Source organism: Labrus mixtus, chromosome 2, assembly GCF_963584025.1.
Source record: "Labrus mixtus chromosome 2, fLabMix1.1, whole genome shotgun sequence".
Taxonomy (NCBI): Eukaryota; Metazoa; Chordata; class Actinopteri; order Labriformes; family Labridae; genus Labrus; species Labrus mixtus.
In genome coordinates, this window is record NC_083613.1 from 28907689 (window position 1) to 28924434 (window position 16746).

The following is a 16746-nucleotide window of genomic DNA, read 5'->3' on the forward strand; positions in this document are numbered from 1 at the left end:
TTTCTGATTTCTTATCAGGTAAACCTAATAAGGACATTGCAACTGTTCCAGGTTACCCTCACTAACCAGGAGAGGAGGAAATTTAAGATCAATGCCCTTCGTAACATTTTAAGTTAGCCATTTCTACAGAAACTGTGATGTTCAGGATATAAAACAAAACCCTCCCTCATTCACATGCTCAGTCTTGTAAAAACCCCAGAGAACAATCTGTGATCATTGTTGAGATATACTCTGCAGCTCCTTCCACAGAAGCTAGCTGTCTTTAAATGAGATTCCCAGTTTACACTTTGTGATGATCGAGGAGTAGAAAGCTGCACAGTTTCTTTTGCATTGTGATCATTTCATGTGCAGACATGTGCAACAAACCCTCGAGTCATTACGAAGCAGTAGAGGATGAGAACACTGTCTTTATTTCCAAGGAGAATGTGTTCAGGATCCCTGCTCTTTTCTACAACAGAGACAGAAATATCCTGATGGCCTTTTCAGAGAAGCGGAAGACTTCAGATGATGCGAGCACAGAAGCGCTGGTCATGAAGACAGGAACAGTGAACAAGGACGAAACAACCCATGCAGTGACAGTTAAGGTAATTCATTATACATATCAGCTAAGGCTTTATCAGTAGATGACCTGCAGAGATAGTACTTACAAACATATTCTAACTACTTTTATATGTTGTATTCACCTTTGACTGATATCTTTTCTAGTGGTCAGAGCTCAAACTGGTGAAGGAGGCCCATATTGAAGGATACCGTCCCATGAACCCCTGTCCTCTGTACGAGAAAAACAGCAAAACACTTTTCCTCTTCTTCATCTGTGTCGAAGGCACCGTCTCAGAGCTCTACCAGATATGCTGCAACCGCAACAAAGCCCGTCTCTGCTACATTACGACCAAAGATGGTCAAAGTTGGAGTGGAGTGACTGATCTGACGGACAAACTGGATGAAATCAAAAGCTGGGCCACATTTGCTGTCGGACCAGGTCATGGTATTCAAACAGAGGGCGGTAGATTGATTGTCCCAGTTTATGGGTATGCGTCCTGTTCCCCTTCATGCTGCTGTTGTATAAAGTTTTATTGTTGTACCCCATATGCACTCTATCTTTATAGCGACGATCAGGGCAAATCATGGCAATTTAGCAGCAGGATTAAAAAAGTATCACTTGAGTGTGAGATGGCAGAGGTGTCTGACGACACAGGCCTCAAGTCCATTTACTGCAATGCTCGTAGTCAGGGAGGCCACAGGGTGGAAGCTCTTGATAAGAATGATGGGGCAGGTTTTATCATCCTTCCGCCCACTGACAAGCTTGTGGAGACAGGTACAGGCTGTCAGGGGAGTGTGGTGTCCTTTCCAGCTCAAAGTGAAGATACTCATGCAGATAGAGATCCAAGCCAGAACCCAAACAAGTGGCTGCTCTTCACCCACCCAAGCCATAAGTCCAAACGCACTGATTTAGGGGTTTATTTGAACAAAATTCCAAGCAAGTCAAACTCATGGAGTAAACCCTGGATCATTAACAAGGGACCCAGTGCTTACTCAGACCTGGCTTACATTGATGACGGATGGTTTGCTTGTCTGATGGAGCGTGGGGAGATCAGTGAGATTGAGCAGATAGCCTGCAAGGTTTTCAGCTACCAGGAAGTCAAGCGGGGCATTGGAGAGTGATGCATGGTGCACCATGACAAGTTTCTCAATGGCAATAAAATGATGTATTTTACAAGTATGTAACTGTATTTACCAACTTTGATTGATGTGAAACTGCTCAGACATTTAACATCTGTAATTAAAACGATGCTCTACCAACACAGTTTGTATGATAAAGCAATATTTTAGAAAAAAAAATCAGCTGATAAGAGATAAAATTGGTTTCTGAAAAATGTAAATCAATGTGTACACATTTGTGCATCAACACATTCTACTTTTTATGATTTGTTCTTGTGTTTTAAATTGCCTCTGTGTTAAAACTTGTTTGTTCACATAACTTTTCTGTATAATGGAGAGTTCCTTATGTGGCTCAATAAAGTTATAGGACAACAGAAGAAAACCTTGTTTTCAACAATCAAACAAAAGTGACTTCTTTGAATAAATCATGAAAAAGACATCAGTTGTTGTTGTTTTTTCTGGAAGTGGAAGTGTTACTTAAACATGTAAAATGACAGGATTATGGGTTCTATGGTCAGGAAAAGTTGTATAATGGTGGAGAAGACGCTCTACATGATTAATGCATGCATACAGTTATTGATTTCTGATTTCTTATCAGGTAAACCTAATAAGGACATTGCAACTGTTCCAGGTTACCCTCACTAACCAGGAGAGGAGGAAATTTAAGATCAATGCATTTGATGCATTTAACATTTTAATTGAGCCATTTCTACAGAAACTGTGACGTTCAGGATATAAAACAAAACCCTCCCTCATTCACATGCTCAGTCTTGTAAAAACCCCAGAGAACAATCTGTGATCATTGTTGAGATATACTCTGCAGCTCCTTCCACAGAAGCTAGCTGTCTTTAAATGATATTCCCAGTTTACACTTTGTGATGATCGAGGAGTAGAAAGCTGCACAGTTTCTTTTGCATTGTGATCATTTCATGTGCAGACATGGGCAACAAACCCTCGAGTCATTACGAAGCAGTAGAGGATGAGAACACCGTCTTTATTTCCAAGGAGAATGTGTTCAGGATCCCTGCTCTTTTCTACGACAGAGACAGAAATATCCTGATGGCCTTTTCAGAGAAGCGGAAGACTTCAGATGATGCGAGCGCAGTAGCGCTGGTCATGAAGACAGGAACAGTGAACAAGGACGAAACAACCCATGCAGTGACAGTTAAGGTAATTCATTATACATATCAGCTAAGGCTTTATCAGTAGATGACCTGCAGAGATAGGACTTACAAACATATTCTAACTACTTTTATATGTTGTATTCACCTTTGACTGATATCTTTTCTAGTGGTCAGAGCTCAAACTGGTGAAGGAGGCCCATATTGAAGGATACCGTCCCATGAACCCCTGTCCTCTGTACGAGAAAAACAGCAAAACACTTTTCCTCTTCTTCATCTGTGTCAAATGCACCTACACAGAGAAATGGCAGATATCGCACAACTGCAACAAAGCCCGTCTCTGCTACATTACGACCAAAGATGCTGGACAAAGTTGGGGTGGAGTGACTGATCTGACGGACAAACTGGATGAAATCAAAAGCTGGGCCACATTTGCCGTCGGACCAGGTCATGGTATTCAAACAGAGGGCGGTAGATTGATTGTCCCAGTTTATGCATATGTTAAGAGCTCCAGCCTTTGTAATGCCAAGTCATACAGCCTCGCCTTGTATAGCGATGATCATGGTGAGAAATGGCAGTTTGGTGAAAAGCTGCAGAATGAGTCAATTGAATGTGAGATGGCAGAGTATTTCGATGATAAAGAAAACAGCATCATCTACTGTAATGCTCGTAGTAAGAGCGGATTTCGAGAGGAAGCTGTCAGTAGTGATGAGAAATTGAGTTTCAAGCCAAGCAGTGCTATGAAGCTTGTGGAGACAGGTACAGGCTGTCAGGGAAGTGTGGTCTCCTTTCCAGCTCAAAGTGGGGACAAGGGTCAGAGCCAGAATGCAACAAACAAGTGGCTGCTTTTCACCCACCCGAGCCATAAGTCCAAACGCACAGATTTAGGGGTTTACTTAAATGAATCTCCACAGGATCCCAAAGCATGGAGTAAACCCTGGATCATTAACGAGGGACCCAGTGCTTACTCAGACCTGGCTTACATTGATGACGGATTGTTTGCTTGTCTGATGGAACGTGGGGAGAACAGTGAGATTGAGCAGATAGCCTGCAAGGTTTTCAGCTACCAAGAAGTCAAGCAGGGAATCACAGAGTAGAAAATCACTCACTGCTCATAACAATGAGTACGGTCTTTGCCTGCTCTTTTGTCAAGCTTCTCGAGATGACCTTTATTGCCATTTTGCGCTATACAAATAACGATTTATTGCTATTGGTTGATTGACTGCTTTTATCTGATGTGAAGCCTTATCTTCAACATATTTTGTATTTATTGTGAAAGGCTATTTCCTTAAAATTTTACGGCTCTACTTGAAGCTTCTCTGCTTTGTTAATCTTCTTCTCTTTGTCATATTCACTGACTTTTTGTTCAAACCCTCGAGTCTAAGATTATCTTCTCGTCTGAACATGAAGGTTATATAAGAATATTTGTTAAAGTTTTGATGATGTGATTTATATTTTGGATGTGTAATTCAAAAGATGCTCTGTGTCTGATCAGTTTAATAAATGAAATGACTGTTATTAAGTAATAAAAGGTTAAAATAAGGTCACCTTGTATGGGAGGAATTATTAACACTGCATGTAATGTTGAAAGGCAACTTTCAAATCCTCAAATTCAAAGTTGCAAAAGTTAGATGGGCAGAAGGCGGTGGTTTTCCTGATAACACAAATAAGGAACCATGAACTCTCTAAACCTCTGGGAACACCCCCCCCCCCCCTTTTTTTTTATAGTCGAAACAAAACCACTCCCCACTTCATGAGCATTGTGTGATTAAGTTCTGCCTTCTTCCTCAGAATCATTTACCTGATTTCAGACTTCTGAGAATAAAGGGATTGAATTGCACAAATGATTAGTCTGATGCACTGTAGGTGAAGCATGAATGAATCTGATGCCATTCTGACAACGTAGGGTGACATCAGCACACTCGCTGAACTTTTCCACGGTGTCATGTGGACAGACATTTGAGAAAGCCATCTGTAGAAGGGCGACAATATACAATATACTGTAATAAAATATTGTTATTAAGCAGACATCTCCCATCACTTAACATCATATGAAGCACACAGACGAACAAGAGGAAAATAATAACAATAAGCCAAACGACAAAAGACATCTGCCAAATGTTGGGCCACGCAGGCTTAGGACAGTCAAACAATGGACGTGGGACTGCACCTCTGTGAGAAGCCTCATTTGAGTGATTCACTGAGATCACAAAGAGGCCTAAAAGGACTCTTTATCCCAGAATCCCCTGCAGTACTTCACACCTACGTGTGACGTAAAGGGGGGACCGGAACCTGAGGGAGACCCCACAGGAAGGAGGCCAGGTGACAAAACTCTGAGACTTCCATTGCTCTATCTCTTTCCACGCGCTGACTTCAAGTGTACGGAGACACAAGCTCACCTCCTGTTTCCTGCAACAATCTTCCTTTGTTTTAAGTTTTGGCATACAGGTAATCCGCAGCCGGCAGTGTTCTGAATTCCGAGCTCGGATTGTCCAGTGAACGCATCTCAGTTTCTCGGAGAGCATCAGACTATAACAGATTATCAGAACGATAACATATATTAATACTCCGTCCTGCAACGAAAGGACATCAACGGACATCTTTCCACTCGACGGAGAACCAACGAAGCCACTCTTGCCGTAAGGGACCCTCGCCGCCATCAAAGTTCATTGATTTTGGATTGATGTTGCTTTGTTTAAATAAATTCTGTTATAATTTAAGAGAGCAGTTGTTTGTGATTATTGGTGTATTTGCATTGTGATATAAGCTGGGTGTGACGGCTTTGTGTACGGATTTCACGTCTTCAATTTATTAAATATAGTTATTAATTATTAATAATATTAGTAATTAAATAACTAATTTGAGACTGATTTGAGTGATATTTTGGTTATATTTCCCTGAGTACAGGGTGGTGCCCCAAACGAGATTAAACATAGTTTAATGATATTTTATTTATATTATTAATAATTAAATATAATTATTAAAGAATATAGCCAAAGTTGACTTGATACAACCCCAACAGTTGGAATGTGTGATTAGTCACTGACACTGTGGCCAAACATTCATTTGATGACTGCTGACCACCTTATAGCTCTCACCGACATCATGTTGAAATTTTACTAGGAGCTTGGAGGTAAAGAAAGTCAGGCTGCAGTCGAGGTGAAAAAAAATTCTGTGCTTCACATTCATACATTTTCAAGAGTTCTGTGCATGACTAAAACTAAAAAAAAAACAAATCTTTAACAACCCATCAGTTTAAAAAATCACACTAGTTTTTAATTTAAAAGCATTGTGTGGTAATACATAATGGATGCTAAACTAAAGTTCAGTCTTTTGTAGAGATGTTTTATAAAATGCGCTTGACTGGACAACACTTGTCATTGAACTGTTTTTTTCCAATCAGCAATTTGCCAATAATGCCAGTGTCTATATTTCCATTGTTTAACTGTTGCAACTGCTTTCACATGTATCCTTCACACTAACAAAAACACAGATTCAAACAAGTAATATAAATAATATATAAATGACTTGCAGGAATCTGATGGAGTTTTTCATTCATCTAATGGCTAATTCACTCAAAGTGGATTCCAATTTTGAAAATCATATATGACCAGCTTCATGCATTTGAGTAGATTTAAGTTTTTATTAAGCTGTAACCCAAAAATGCCGAAAATAGACTTAGAGTCAACACTCAGAAAAACGTTGATTTGTGTAATTTCTTCACAGTGAATGTTTCAGCACATTTTAATCTCTCGTTCACCTCTATACTTGCATTTATAATTTTTGAATTAATGCATTTTCTAAACTGACTGAATCTATTCTAAAAGCAGGCGAACTTCTTTGTCCTCATTACAGAAACAAACATGAGTACATCCGTTTAAAGCCATCAGTCTATATATTTGAACTTGAAATATAGCCCACGTGAACCAGTCATGAAGTCTGAAAAGAACACACACGGTGTAGTAACATGTGGATGTGGGCCTGTTTTAATGAAGCATGCAGAACCTTTGTCAAACATGATGTGGAAGAAATCACAGTCAAACACACACACACACACACACACACACACACACACACACACACACACACACACACACACACACACACACGTAAAATCAATTACCAGAGGAGAAAGACACGAGGTCGATCCATTCACTTACGGTGGTGTGAGCTATGTAAGCTTGAACGTAGGTCATAACACAATGTTTTTCTGAGTGTTCAATAAACCTTCTGTTTCGATCAGGTTACTTATTTCCTGAAGGTCAGCAGTGACCCGTTTCTGCTTGGCTTTCTTGGAACTTGCCATCAGCACTTTCACTTCTCTCCACGCTCGTTGCATACACTTTCAGGTCACAATACGACTAAAGAATATTCTATGTCCAAGTCAACGTTTCTAATTATGTCATTCCTTTTGCTGATTTAAATAAAATATTAAAGACATATCAATTAATCTTTCATCCTCCAGTGTTATTATAACTCATACAAACAAAGCCCATTTCTTATTGATGCATTTTGATTTGAATGGCACACTTTCCATAAAAAGAAATCCACAAAATAAATCTCATATTTATCTAAGATTCACAATCTTTCACTGGTTCTTGTATCGTCCGTTGGATGAATTTAGATGGATGTAAGCAGGCGGCTGTGGCTCAGTTGGTATAATCGTTGCCTCTCAACCGGAAGGTCAAGGGTTCGATCTCCAGCTGAGCAACATGTCCGATGTGTCCTTGGGCAAGACACTTAACCCCTCGTTGCTCCCGCTGCTTCAGTGGTGGTGTATGAATGGGTTAGTGTTGTACTTACTCTCTGATGTACGTCGCTTTGGATAAAAGTGTCTGCTAAGTCTGATGCTAAGTGAATTGGAACATTGGATATTGAAACAGGAAGAAAAGTAATAAAGGTGAAAGGCAGAAAAAAATACATTATAAAAGCATTGTAAATCCCAGCTTTATGAGTCAGTATCTTCTCTAAAGCTTTAAAACAAACTGGGTTACCTACTGTACACCTTCATAAAAATTCTAAAATCTAATCTTGAACACAGCATCGTTAATCATATCGTAGCGTGAGTTGAGAATATCCTTGATAAATATGATGGGGCATAAATGATGATAAAGAAAACAACGTCATCTACTGTAATGGGCATTGGAGAGTGATGCATGGTGCACCATGACAAGTTTCTCAATGGCAATAAAATGATGTATTTTACAAGTATGTAACTGTATTTACCAACTGTGATTGATGTGAAACTGCTCAGACATTTAACATCTGTAATTAAAACGATGCTCTACCAACACAGTTTGTATGATAAAGCAATATTTTAGAGAAAAAAAATCAGCTGATAAGAGATAAAATTGGCTTTCTGAAAAATGTAAATCAATGTGTACACGTTTGTGCATCAACACATTCTACTTTTTATGATTTGTTCTTGTGTTTTAAATTGCCTCTGTGTTAAAACTTGTTTGTTCACATAACTTTTCTGTATAATGGAGAGTTCCTTATGTGGCTCAATAAAGTTACAGGACAACAGAAGAAAACCTTGTTTTCAACAATCAAACAAAAGTGACTTCTTTGAATAAATCATGAAAAAGACATTCAGTTGTTGTTGTTTTTTCTGGAAGTGGAAGTGTTACTTAAACATGTAAAATGACAGGATTATGGGTTCTATGGTCAGGAAAAGTTGCATAATGGTGGAGAAGACACTCTATATGTTAATGCATGCATACAGTTATTGATTAATTTCTTATCAGGTAAACCTAATAAGGACATTGGAACTGATCCAGGTTACCCTCACTAACCACAAGGAGGAAGATCAATGCCCTTCGTAACATTTTAAGTTAGTCATTTCTACAGAAACTGTGACGTTCAGGATGTAAAACAAACCCCTCCCTCATTCACACGCTCAGTCTTATAAAAACCCCAGAGAACAATCTGTGATCATTGTTGAGATATACTCTGCAGCTCCTTCTTTCTTTCATCATTTACACCAACAATGGAAGGTAGTGCTTTAAGGGTTTTTCCCCAACAGCAGCAAATCCTCTTTAAATCAGGCTCTTGGGTTTACAGGATTCCAGCTCTTTTCTACGAGAGAGAAAGTAAAACTCTTCTAGCCTTTGCAGAGCAGAGGAGGACTTCAGACGACACCAGCACTGTTAATCTAGTCATGACAACAGGAGAAGTGAAAATGGAGGTCCCCTCTGAGCCGAAGACAATTGAGGTATCAATCCACATTGATTGTTTCCTGGCAAAAATTCATGTTAATGTCTCTAATTGTTTTGTTTCATTGATGCATCTCTTTTCTAGTGGTCAGAGTTCAAGGAAGTGAAGGAGGCACATATTCCAGGACACCGTCCCATGAACCCCTGCCCGCTGTACGATGAAAAAAGGAAAACCCTCTTCCTTTTTTTCATCTGTGTCGAAGGCATCGTCTCAGAAAAAAGGCAGATACAAAAATACACTAACGCAGCCCGTCTCTGCTACATCACCAGCAAGAATCTTGGACAAAGTTGGAGTGAAGTGACTGATCTGACGGACACACTGGACGAAATCAACGGCTGGGCCACATTTGCCGTCGGACCAGGTCACGGTCTTCAAACGGAGAGCGGCAGATTGATTGTCCCAGTTTATGCATATGTTTCATGCTGTAGCTCATGCTGTCTATGCTGTTTCAAATGTTGTAAAGTCACTCCATACAGCCTCGCTCTGTATAGCGATGATTATGGTGAGAAATGGCAGTTTGGAGAAATGCTGCAGAATGAGTCACTTGAATGTGAGATGGCAGAGTATTTCGATGATAAAGAAAACAGCATCATTTACTGCAATGCTCGTAGTCAGGGAGGCCACAGGGTGGAAGCTCTTGATAAGAATGATGGGGAAGGTTTTATCATCCTTCCACATACTTACAAGCTTGTGGAGACAGGTACAGGCTGTCAGGGGAGTGTGGTGTCCTTTCCAGCTCAAAGTGAAGATACTCATGCAGATAGAGATCCAAGCCAGAACCCAAACAAGTGGCTGCTCTTCACCCACCCAAGCCATAAGTCCAAACGCACTTATTTAGGGGTTTATTTGAACAAAAATCCAAGCAAGTCAAACTCATGGAGTAAACCCTGGATCATTAACAAGGGACCCAGTGCTTACTCAGACCTGGCTTACATTGATGACGGATGGTTTGCTTGTCTGATGGAGCGTGGGGAGATCAGTGAGATTGAACAGATAACCTACAAGGTTTTCAGCTACCAGGAAGTCAAGCAGGGCATTGGAGAGTGATGCATGGTGCACCATGACAAGTTTCTCAATGGCAATAAAATGATGTATTTTACAAGTATGTAACTGTATTTACCAACTTTGATTGATTTGAAACTGCTCAGACATTTAACATCTGTAATTAAAACGATGCTCTACCAACACAGTTTGTATTGTAAAGCAATATTTTAGAGACAGGAATCAGCTGATAAGAGATAAAATTGGTTTCTGAAAAATGTAAATCAATGTGTACACGTTTGTGCATCAACACATTCTACTTTTTATGATTTGTTCTTGTGTTTTAAATTGCCTCTGTGTTAAAACTTGTTTGTTCACATAACTTTTCTGTATAATGGAGAGTTCCTTATGTGGCTCAATAAAGTTACAGGACAACAGAAGAAAACCTTGTTTTCAACAATCAAACAAAAGTGACTTCTTTGAATAAATCATGAAAAAGACATTCAGTTGTTGTTGTTTTTTCTGGAAGTGGAAGTGTTACTTAAACATGTAAAATGACAGGATTATGGGTTTTATGGTCAGGAAAAGTTGCATAATGGTGGAGAAGACACTCTATATGTTAATGCATGCATACAGTTATTGATTAATTTAGTAATACGGACATTGGAACTGATCCAGGTTATCCTCACTAACCACAAGGAGGAAATTTAAGATCAATGCATTTGATGCATTTAACATTTTAATTGAGCCATTTCTACAGAAACTGTGACGTTCAGGATATAAAACAAAACCCTCCCTCATTCACATGCTCAGTCTTGTAAAAACCCCAGAGAACAATCTGTGATCATTGTTGAGATATACTCTGCAGCTCCTTCCACAGAAGCTAGCTGTCTTTAAATGAGATTCCCAGTTTACACTTTGTGATGATCGAGGAGTAGAAAGCTGCACAGTTTCTTTTGCATTGTGATCACTTCATGTGCAGACATGGGCAACAAACCCTCGAGTCATTACGAAGCAGTAGAGGATGAGAACACTGTCTTTATTTCCAAGGAGAATGTGTTCAGGATCCCTGCTCTTTTCTAAGACAGAGACAGAAATATCCTGATGGCCTTTTCAGAGAAGCAGAAGACTTCAGATGATGCGAGCGCAGTAGCGCTGGTCATGAAGACAGGAACAGTGAACAAGGACGAAACAACCCATGCAGTGACAGTTAAGGTAATTCATTATACATATCAGCTAAGGCTTTATCAGTAGATGACCTGCAGAGATAGTACTTACAAACATATTCTAACTACTTTTATATGTTGTATTCACCTTTGACTGATATCTTTTCTAGTGGTCAGAGCTCAAACTGGTGAAGGAGGCCCATATATGCAAATAACGATTGATTGCTATTGGTTGATTGACTGCTTTTATCTGATGTGAAGCCTTATCTTCAACATATTTTGTATTTATTGTGAAAGGCTATTTCCTTAAAATTTTACGGCTCTACTTGAAGCTTCTCTGCTTTGTTAATCTTCTTGTCTTTGTCATATTCACTGACTTTTTGTGCAAACCCTCAAGTCTAAGATTATCTTCTCGTCTGAACATGAAGGTCACATAAGAAGATTTGTTAAAGTTTTGATGTGATTTATATTTCGGATGTGTAATTCAAAAGATGCTCTGTTTCTGATCAGTTTAATAAATGAAATGACTGTTATTAAGTAATAAAAGGTTAAAATAAGGTCACCTTGTATGGGAGGAATTATTAACACTGTATGTAATGTTGAAAGGCAACTTTCAAATCCTCAAATTCAAAGTTGCAAAAGTTAGATGGGCAGAAGTCGGTGGTTTTCCTGATAACACAAATAAGGAACCAGGAACTCTCTAAACCTCTGGGAACACCCCCCCCCCCCCTTTTTTTAATAGTCGAAACAAAACCACTTCCCACTTCATGAGCATTGTGTGATTAAGTTCTGCCTTCTTCCTCAGAATCATTTACCTGATTTCAGACTTCTGAGAATAAAGGGATTGAATTGCACAAATGATTAGTCTGATGCACTGTAGGTGAAGCATGAATGAATCTGATGCCATTCTGACAACGTAGGGTGACATCAGCACACTCGCTGAACTTTTCCACGGTGTCATGTGGACAGACATTTGAGAAAGCCATCTGTAGAAGGGCGACAATATACAATATACTGTAATAAAATATTGTTATTAAGCAGACATCTCCCATCACTTAACATCATATGAAGCACACAGACGAACAAGAGGAAAATAATAACAATAAGCCAAACGACAAAAGACATCTGCCAAATGTTGGGCCACGCAGGCTTAGGACAGTCAAACAATGGACGTGGGACTGCACCTCTGTGAGAAGCCTCATTTGAGTGATTCACTGAGATCACAAAGAGGCCTAAAAGGACTCTTTATCCCAGAATCCCCTGCAGTACTTCACACCTACGTGTGACGTAAAGGGGGGACTGCAACCTGAGGGAGACCCCACAGGAAGGAGGCCAGGTGACAAAACTCTGAGACTTCCATTGCTCTATCTCTTTCCACGCGCTGACTTCAAGTGTACAGAGACACAAGCTCACCTCCTGTTTCCTGCAACAATCTTCATTTGTTTTAAGTTTTGGCACACAGGTAATCCGCAGCCGGCAGTGTTCTGAATTCCGAGCTCGGATTGTCCAGTGAACGCATCTCAGTTTCTCTGAGAGCATCAGACTATAACAGATTATCAGAACAATAACATATATTAATACTCCGTCCTGCAACGAAAGGACATCAACAGACATCTTTCCACTTGACGGAGAACCAACGAAGCCACTCTTGCCATAAGGGACCCTCGCCGCCATCAAAGTTCATTGATTTTGGATTGATGTTGCTTTGTTTAAATAAATTCTGTTCTAATTTAAGAGAGCAGTTGTTTGTGATTATTGGTGTATTTGCATTGTGATATAAGCTGGGTGCGAAGGCTTTGTGTCAATTTATTAAATATAGTTATTAATTATTAATAATATTAGTAATTAAATAACTAATTTGAGACTGATTTGAGTGATATTTTGGTTATATTTCCCTGAGTACAGGGTGGTGCCCCAAACAAGATTAAACATAGTTTAATGATATTTTATTTATATTATTAATAATTAAATATAATTATTAAAGAATATAGCCAAAGTTGACTTGATACAACCCCAACAGTGTGGGGGTGATTAGTCACTGACACTGTGGCCAAACATTCATTTGATGACTGATGCACTGTTGGTGAAGCATGAATGAATCTGATGCCATTCTGACAACGGGGGGGGCTTCAACACTCTTGCTGAACTTTTCCATGGTGTCATGTGGACAGACATTTGAGAAAGCCATCTGTAGGAGGGCGAAAATATACAATATACTGTAATAAAATATTGTTATTAAGCAGACATCTCCCATCACTTAACATCATATGAAGCACAGTGACGAACAAGAGGAAAATAATAACAAAAAGCCAAACGACAAAAGACATCTGCCAAATCAGAAATCCAGACAACAAAATGATTGATAAGATTGAACAGCTTTCCTTCTTGTTTGAAGATAATTCGGTGACTTATATGTTTTAATCAAACTCTTGCAGAACAGCCTCCACATCAGTTCTAATTGATTGATTGATGCTCATCAGAGTCGTTCTGATTAGTTATTTGTATAACTGTTAACAGCGTCGTCAGCTGACACAGATCATACGCATCATGCAGTCAGAGGGGGGAAGAAGCCAAAGCATGAAAATCTTGAAAACTATCGGATGAAGGAGTTTAAAGGACGAGCTCTGCTGATGTCATAGTTTGATTTTCAAGAAAGTAAAAAATGATTGGCCCAATAAAATGTACGCACAGTGTGTACAGGATTATGGCTGCTGGCAGCACTCATTTCCATCAATCAATCTTTATTTGTATAGAGTCAATTCATAACAAATGTTATCTCAAGATACCTGACAAATGAGCAGATAAAAGACCTTACTCTTTGTGATGTTATCAACAATGACCCAACATGAATCAATCATGAGCATGATTGTAGGCATTGAAGATTATTTTTGACATTTGCTTGTGCGAGCAGGTTACTTGTGTGCATGTTATCATTCTGTATAAAGCATTTAGCTCATAGCACCACTATGCCTTTGTCAAGCCTTCTGTCAGCCTCACAGGGCAGTATAGCATTCGATTCACTTTTAGCTAATACTGTACTGACACCAGGACGCCCTCATGAATAGTTCATACACTAGAAAGAACAATATTTGAAAGTTGGGTTATCATAAATGTATTTTGTAATTTGGGTTGAATGCTCCTCGCTCATGTAAAGAGTTGAGGTGTTACAGAGTGGAAGAGATGCCAAGACATAAAAAAGCTAAATGTCGGAATCAAGACACAAGGAGACGAGAAAAAGACTAGAAACCAAATTTCCTTTCAAGAAAGAATAAGCTTTACCAAGCCTGCAGCGTGGGGTGTGCAGCTTGCAGTCTGCTGTCTGCGTTGTTGATAAATTAACTTTTGTTGTTTGGAGAAATGAAGAGACGAACACACACACACACACCGAACACGGACACACACACACCCACACACAAACTCAAGCCCCCTTCAATCACAGACACAGAAACAAATTCTCAAATGTGTTGAGATCAGTTCATGTCCCCGGCCTTCTACTTCTGCTGCTGTCACTTTCTGCTTGTTTTGACACTAAACACATCTGGACAAGATTGGAACATTTCTGAAATTCTCTCAATTTCTGCCTTTGTTGTGTTTTTCTTTTAAGCCCTGACTATATTCTGAGGCTGAGATCCGAGGATTTATGAAGAAATGCTAATTGTGGTTGTTTGGATATAAACCGGATAGTGGAAATAAACTGCAATATTTCCTTCTCCATGTCTGTTTCACATTTCTTCTCTGCCTGGAGGATTTCTGTTTCAAAACGCTGCACTCGCTTTCTTTGTCTTTTATCTATTAGGGCCTGATTGTACCAGTAAAAGAAGAACAAAAAGGTCTAGCAGGTAAATTAATTCTCTTTATGAGCCAAAATGAGGTCAGTGAAAATGTAGGTCATGTAAGAAAAAATATTTTATCATTTGGACTTTGGGCAATTTTTAATCGTCACTTGTGTTTTCTTCAAAGATTGGAAATTGATCTCAGTGGTGATTCTAGCATCTGTTGGGGCCCCAGGCAAAAACACACAGCTCCCCCCCCCCCCCCCCCAAAAAAAAAAAAACAACCCAGTATTAATCACCATTATGTCATAAATAATCTGACACCTACACAAAAATTGCAACATTTGAATTTAGATTTTTCACTTCCAAAGATATAATTAGTATTATTTTCTTAATATTAATATTAGATAGAGTTGATATAGATGATGACTATATCATAAAGAACATTCAAAACCTTCATTTTCTCTCGGTGACTTCCACTGACAGACTTTGGTTTTCACAGCTATGAAGCATGTGACACTTAGCAGCACAACAAGAGTGAGAGCTGTCTGACGGGGCCTCTTCAGAGAGGTTTTCTAATGTAGCAAACTTTGAACATTTTGAGCCATCACTTTGGTTTTAAGTTTTTTTAGCCCTCAGGGGCCCCCTACTGGACAAGGGCCCTAAGCAGTTCCCTGCCTTGCCTGTTGACAAGCAGCACCTCTGATAAATCTCCATACTTATGTATGCCATTGTTTCTACGAGCTCATGCAGTTGTATGTCTTAAGTCATCTAGTTGTAGTTGTTTTTCTATGCACACACTCTATCATTATCTTCTGTGACAAAGGTCACACTGCTGCGTGACTCCAGGCTCTGGCTTGCCCACTGGACCACACCACATCGAGACGTCAGATGATTTGTTTGGGGGAAAAAAAGGGTTTTGTTACTGCATTAAAGTGCAACGTGCTCCCTGAGGGGTTATTATTTAGCCAGCTGTTACAGACCAGAGAAGACTCTCTATGAGCTGCATCACACACGCAGATTCATACTGGGAGAGATGTCCTCCACATGTGGGTTCTCCTCAAGGGAATTACAATGACACAAACTTTTCCTTTGTTCTGAGCAGGCCTGTAATAAAACACAAATGTAAAATTAACTGTAAAGTTGTTTTCACACGTGCATCCTTAAAAATGTCTAGAACGTTTCAGGAGCACCTGCATCTGAAATCTCCCTTAGTCATTTTGATAGTGTCCCACGTAAATAAAAAAGTGGAATATATCACAATATCAGCGAACGAGTGGAAAAGACAGTGGTGGGCAGATATGCAGCTGCTTTATTACGTGCACAACAATCACACAGGTGATGTGATAAACCCACAATCACCCCTTCCCACTCACTCACTGTGAATTTCCGTAATATTTCCTGCTGACCACCTTATAGCTCTCACCGACATCATGTTGAAATTTTACTAGGAGCTTGGAGGTAAAGAAAGTCAGGCTGAAGTCGAGGTGATGAAATGTATGAGTGCTTCACATTCATACATTTTCAGGAGTTCTGTGCATGACTGAAACTAAAAAAAACAAATCTTTAACAACCCATCAGTTTAAAAAAATCACACTAGTTTTTAATTTAAAAGCATTGTGTGGTAATACATAATGGATGCTAAACTAAAGTTCAGTCTTTTGTAGAGATGTTTTATAAAATGCGCTTGACTGGACAACACTTGTCATTGAACTGTTTTTTTCCAATCAGCAATTTATCTTAATGCTTGTGTTTATATTTCCATTGTTTAACTGTTGCAACTGCTTTCACATGTATCCTTCACACTAACAAAAACACAGATTCAAACAA

General features: G+C 39.3%; 4 protein-coding genes across 4 annotated transcripts in view; 3 read left to right on the top strand and 1 right to left on the bottom strand.

Moving 5' to 3' along the window:
• LOC132991770 (histidine-rich glycoprotein-like) overlaps positions 1-16746 on the bottom strand; it is a 393411-nt gene that overhangs the window by 306028 nt on the left and 70637 nt on the right. The window lies entirely within an intron of this gene.
• On the top strand, positions 239-2098 carry LOC132991607 (sialidase-3-like). Its single transcript, XM_061060417.1, has 2 exons — positions 239-584; positions 706-2098. The coding sequence occupies exons 1-2, from the start codon at positions 354-356 to the stop codon at positions 1660-1662; spliced, it is 1188 nt and encodes a 395-aa protein (XP_060916400.1). The 5' UTR covers positions 239-353; the 3' UTR covers positions 1663-2098.
• On the top strand, positions 2465-11701 carry LOC132991623 (sialidase-4-like). Its single transcript, XM_061060440.1, has 3 exons — positions 2465-2829; positions 2951-3909; positions 11341-11701. The coding sequence occupies exons 1-2, from the start codon at positions 2599-2601 to the stop codon at positions 3875-3877; spliced, it is 1158 nt and encodes a 385-aa protein (XP_060916423.1). The 5' UTR covers positions 2465-2598; the 3' UTR covers positions 3878-3909; positions 11341-11701.
• Positions 7924-10479, top strand: LOC132991614 (sialidase-3-like). The gene is made up of 2 exons (XM_061060430.1): positions 7924-8994; positions 9081-10479. Exons 1-2 carry the CDS (start codon positions 8770-8772, stop codon positions 10041-10043), a joined length of 1188 nt encoding a protein of 395 aa, XP_060916413.1. The 5' UTR covers positions 7924-8769; the 3' UTR covers positions 10044-10479.

What these genes read in the sequence shown, in the direction of transcription:
- LOC132991607 (XM_061060417.1), top strand. Translation starts at nt 354, where the DNA reads ATGTGCAACAAACCCTCGAGTCATTACGAAGCAGTAGAGGATGAGAAC. An exon ending in CCCATGCAGTGACAGTTAAG is followed by an intron (nt 585 to 705) that starts GTAATTCATTAT and finishes TATCTTTTCTAG; the next exon opens with TGGTCAGAGCTCAAACTGGT.
- LOC132991623 (XM_061060440.1), top strand. Translation starts at nt 2,599, where the DNA reads ATGGGCAACAAACCCTCGAGTCATTACGAAGCAGTAGAGGATGAGAAC. An exon ending in CCCATGCAGTGACAGTTAAG is followed by an intron (nt 2,830 to 2,950) that starts GTAATTCATTAT and finishes TATCTTTTCTAG; the next exon opens with TGGTCAGAGCTCAAACTGGT.
- LOC132991614 (XM_061060430.1), top strand. Translation starts at nt 8,770, where the DNA reads ATGGAAGGTAGTGCTTTAAGGGTTTTTCCCCAACAGCAGCAAATCCTC. An exon ending in CTGAGCCGAAGACAATTGAG is followed by an intron (nt 8,995 to 9,080) that starts GTATCAATCCAC and finishes TCTCTTTTCTAG; the next exon opens with TGGTCAGAGTTCAAGGAAGT.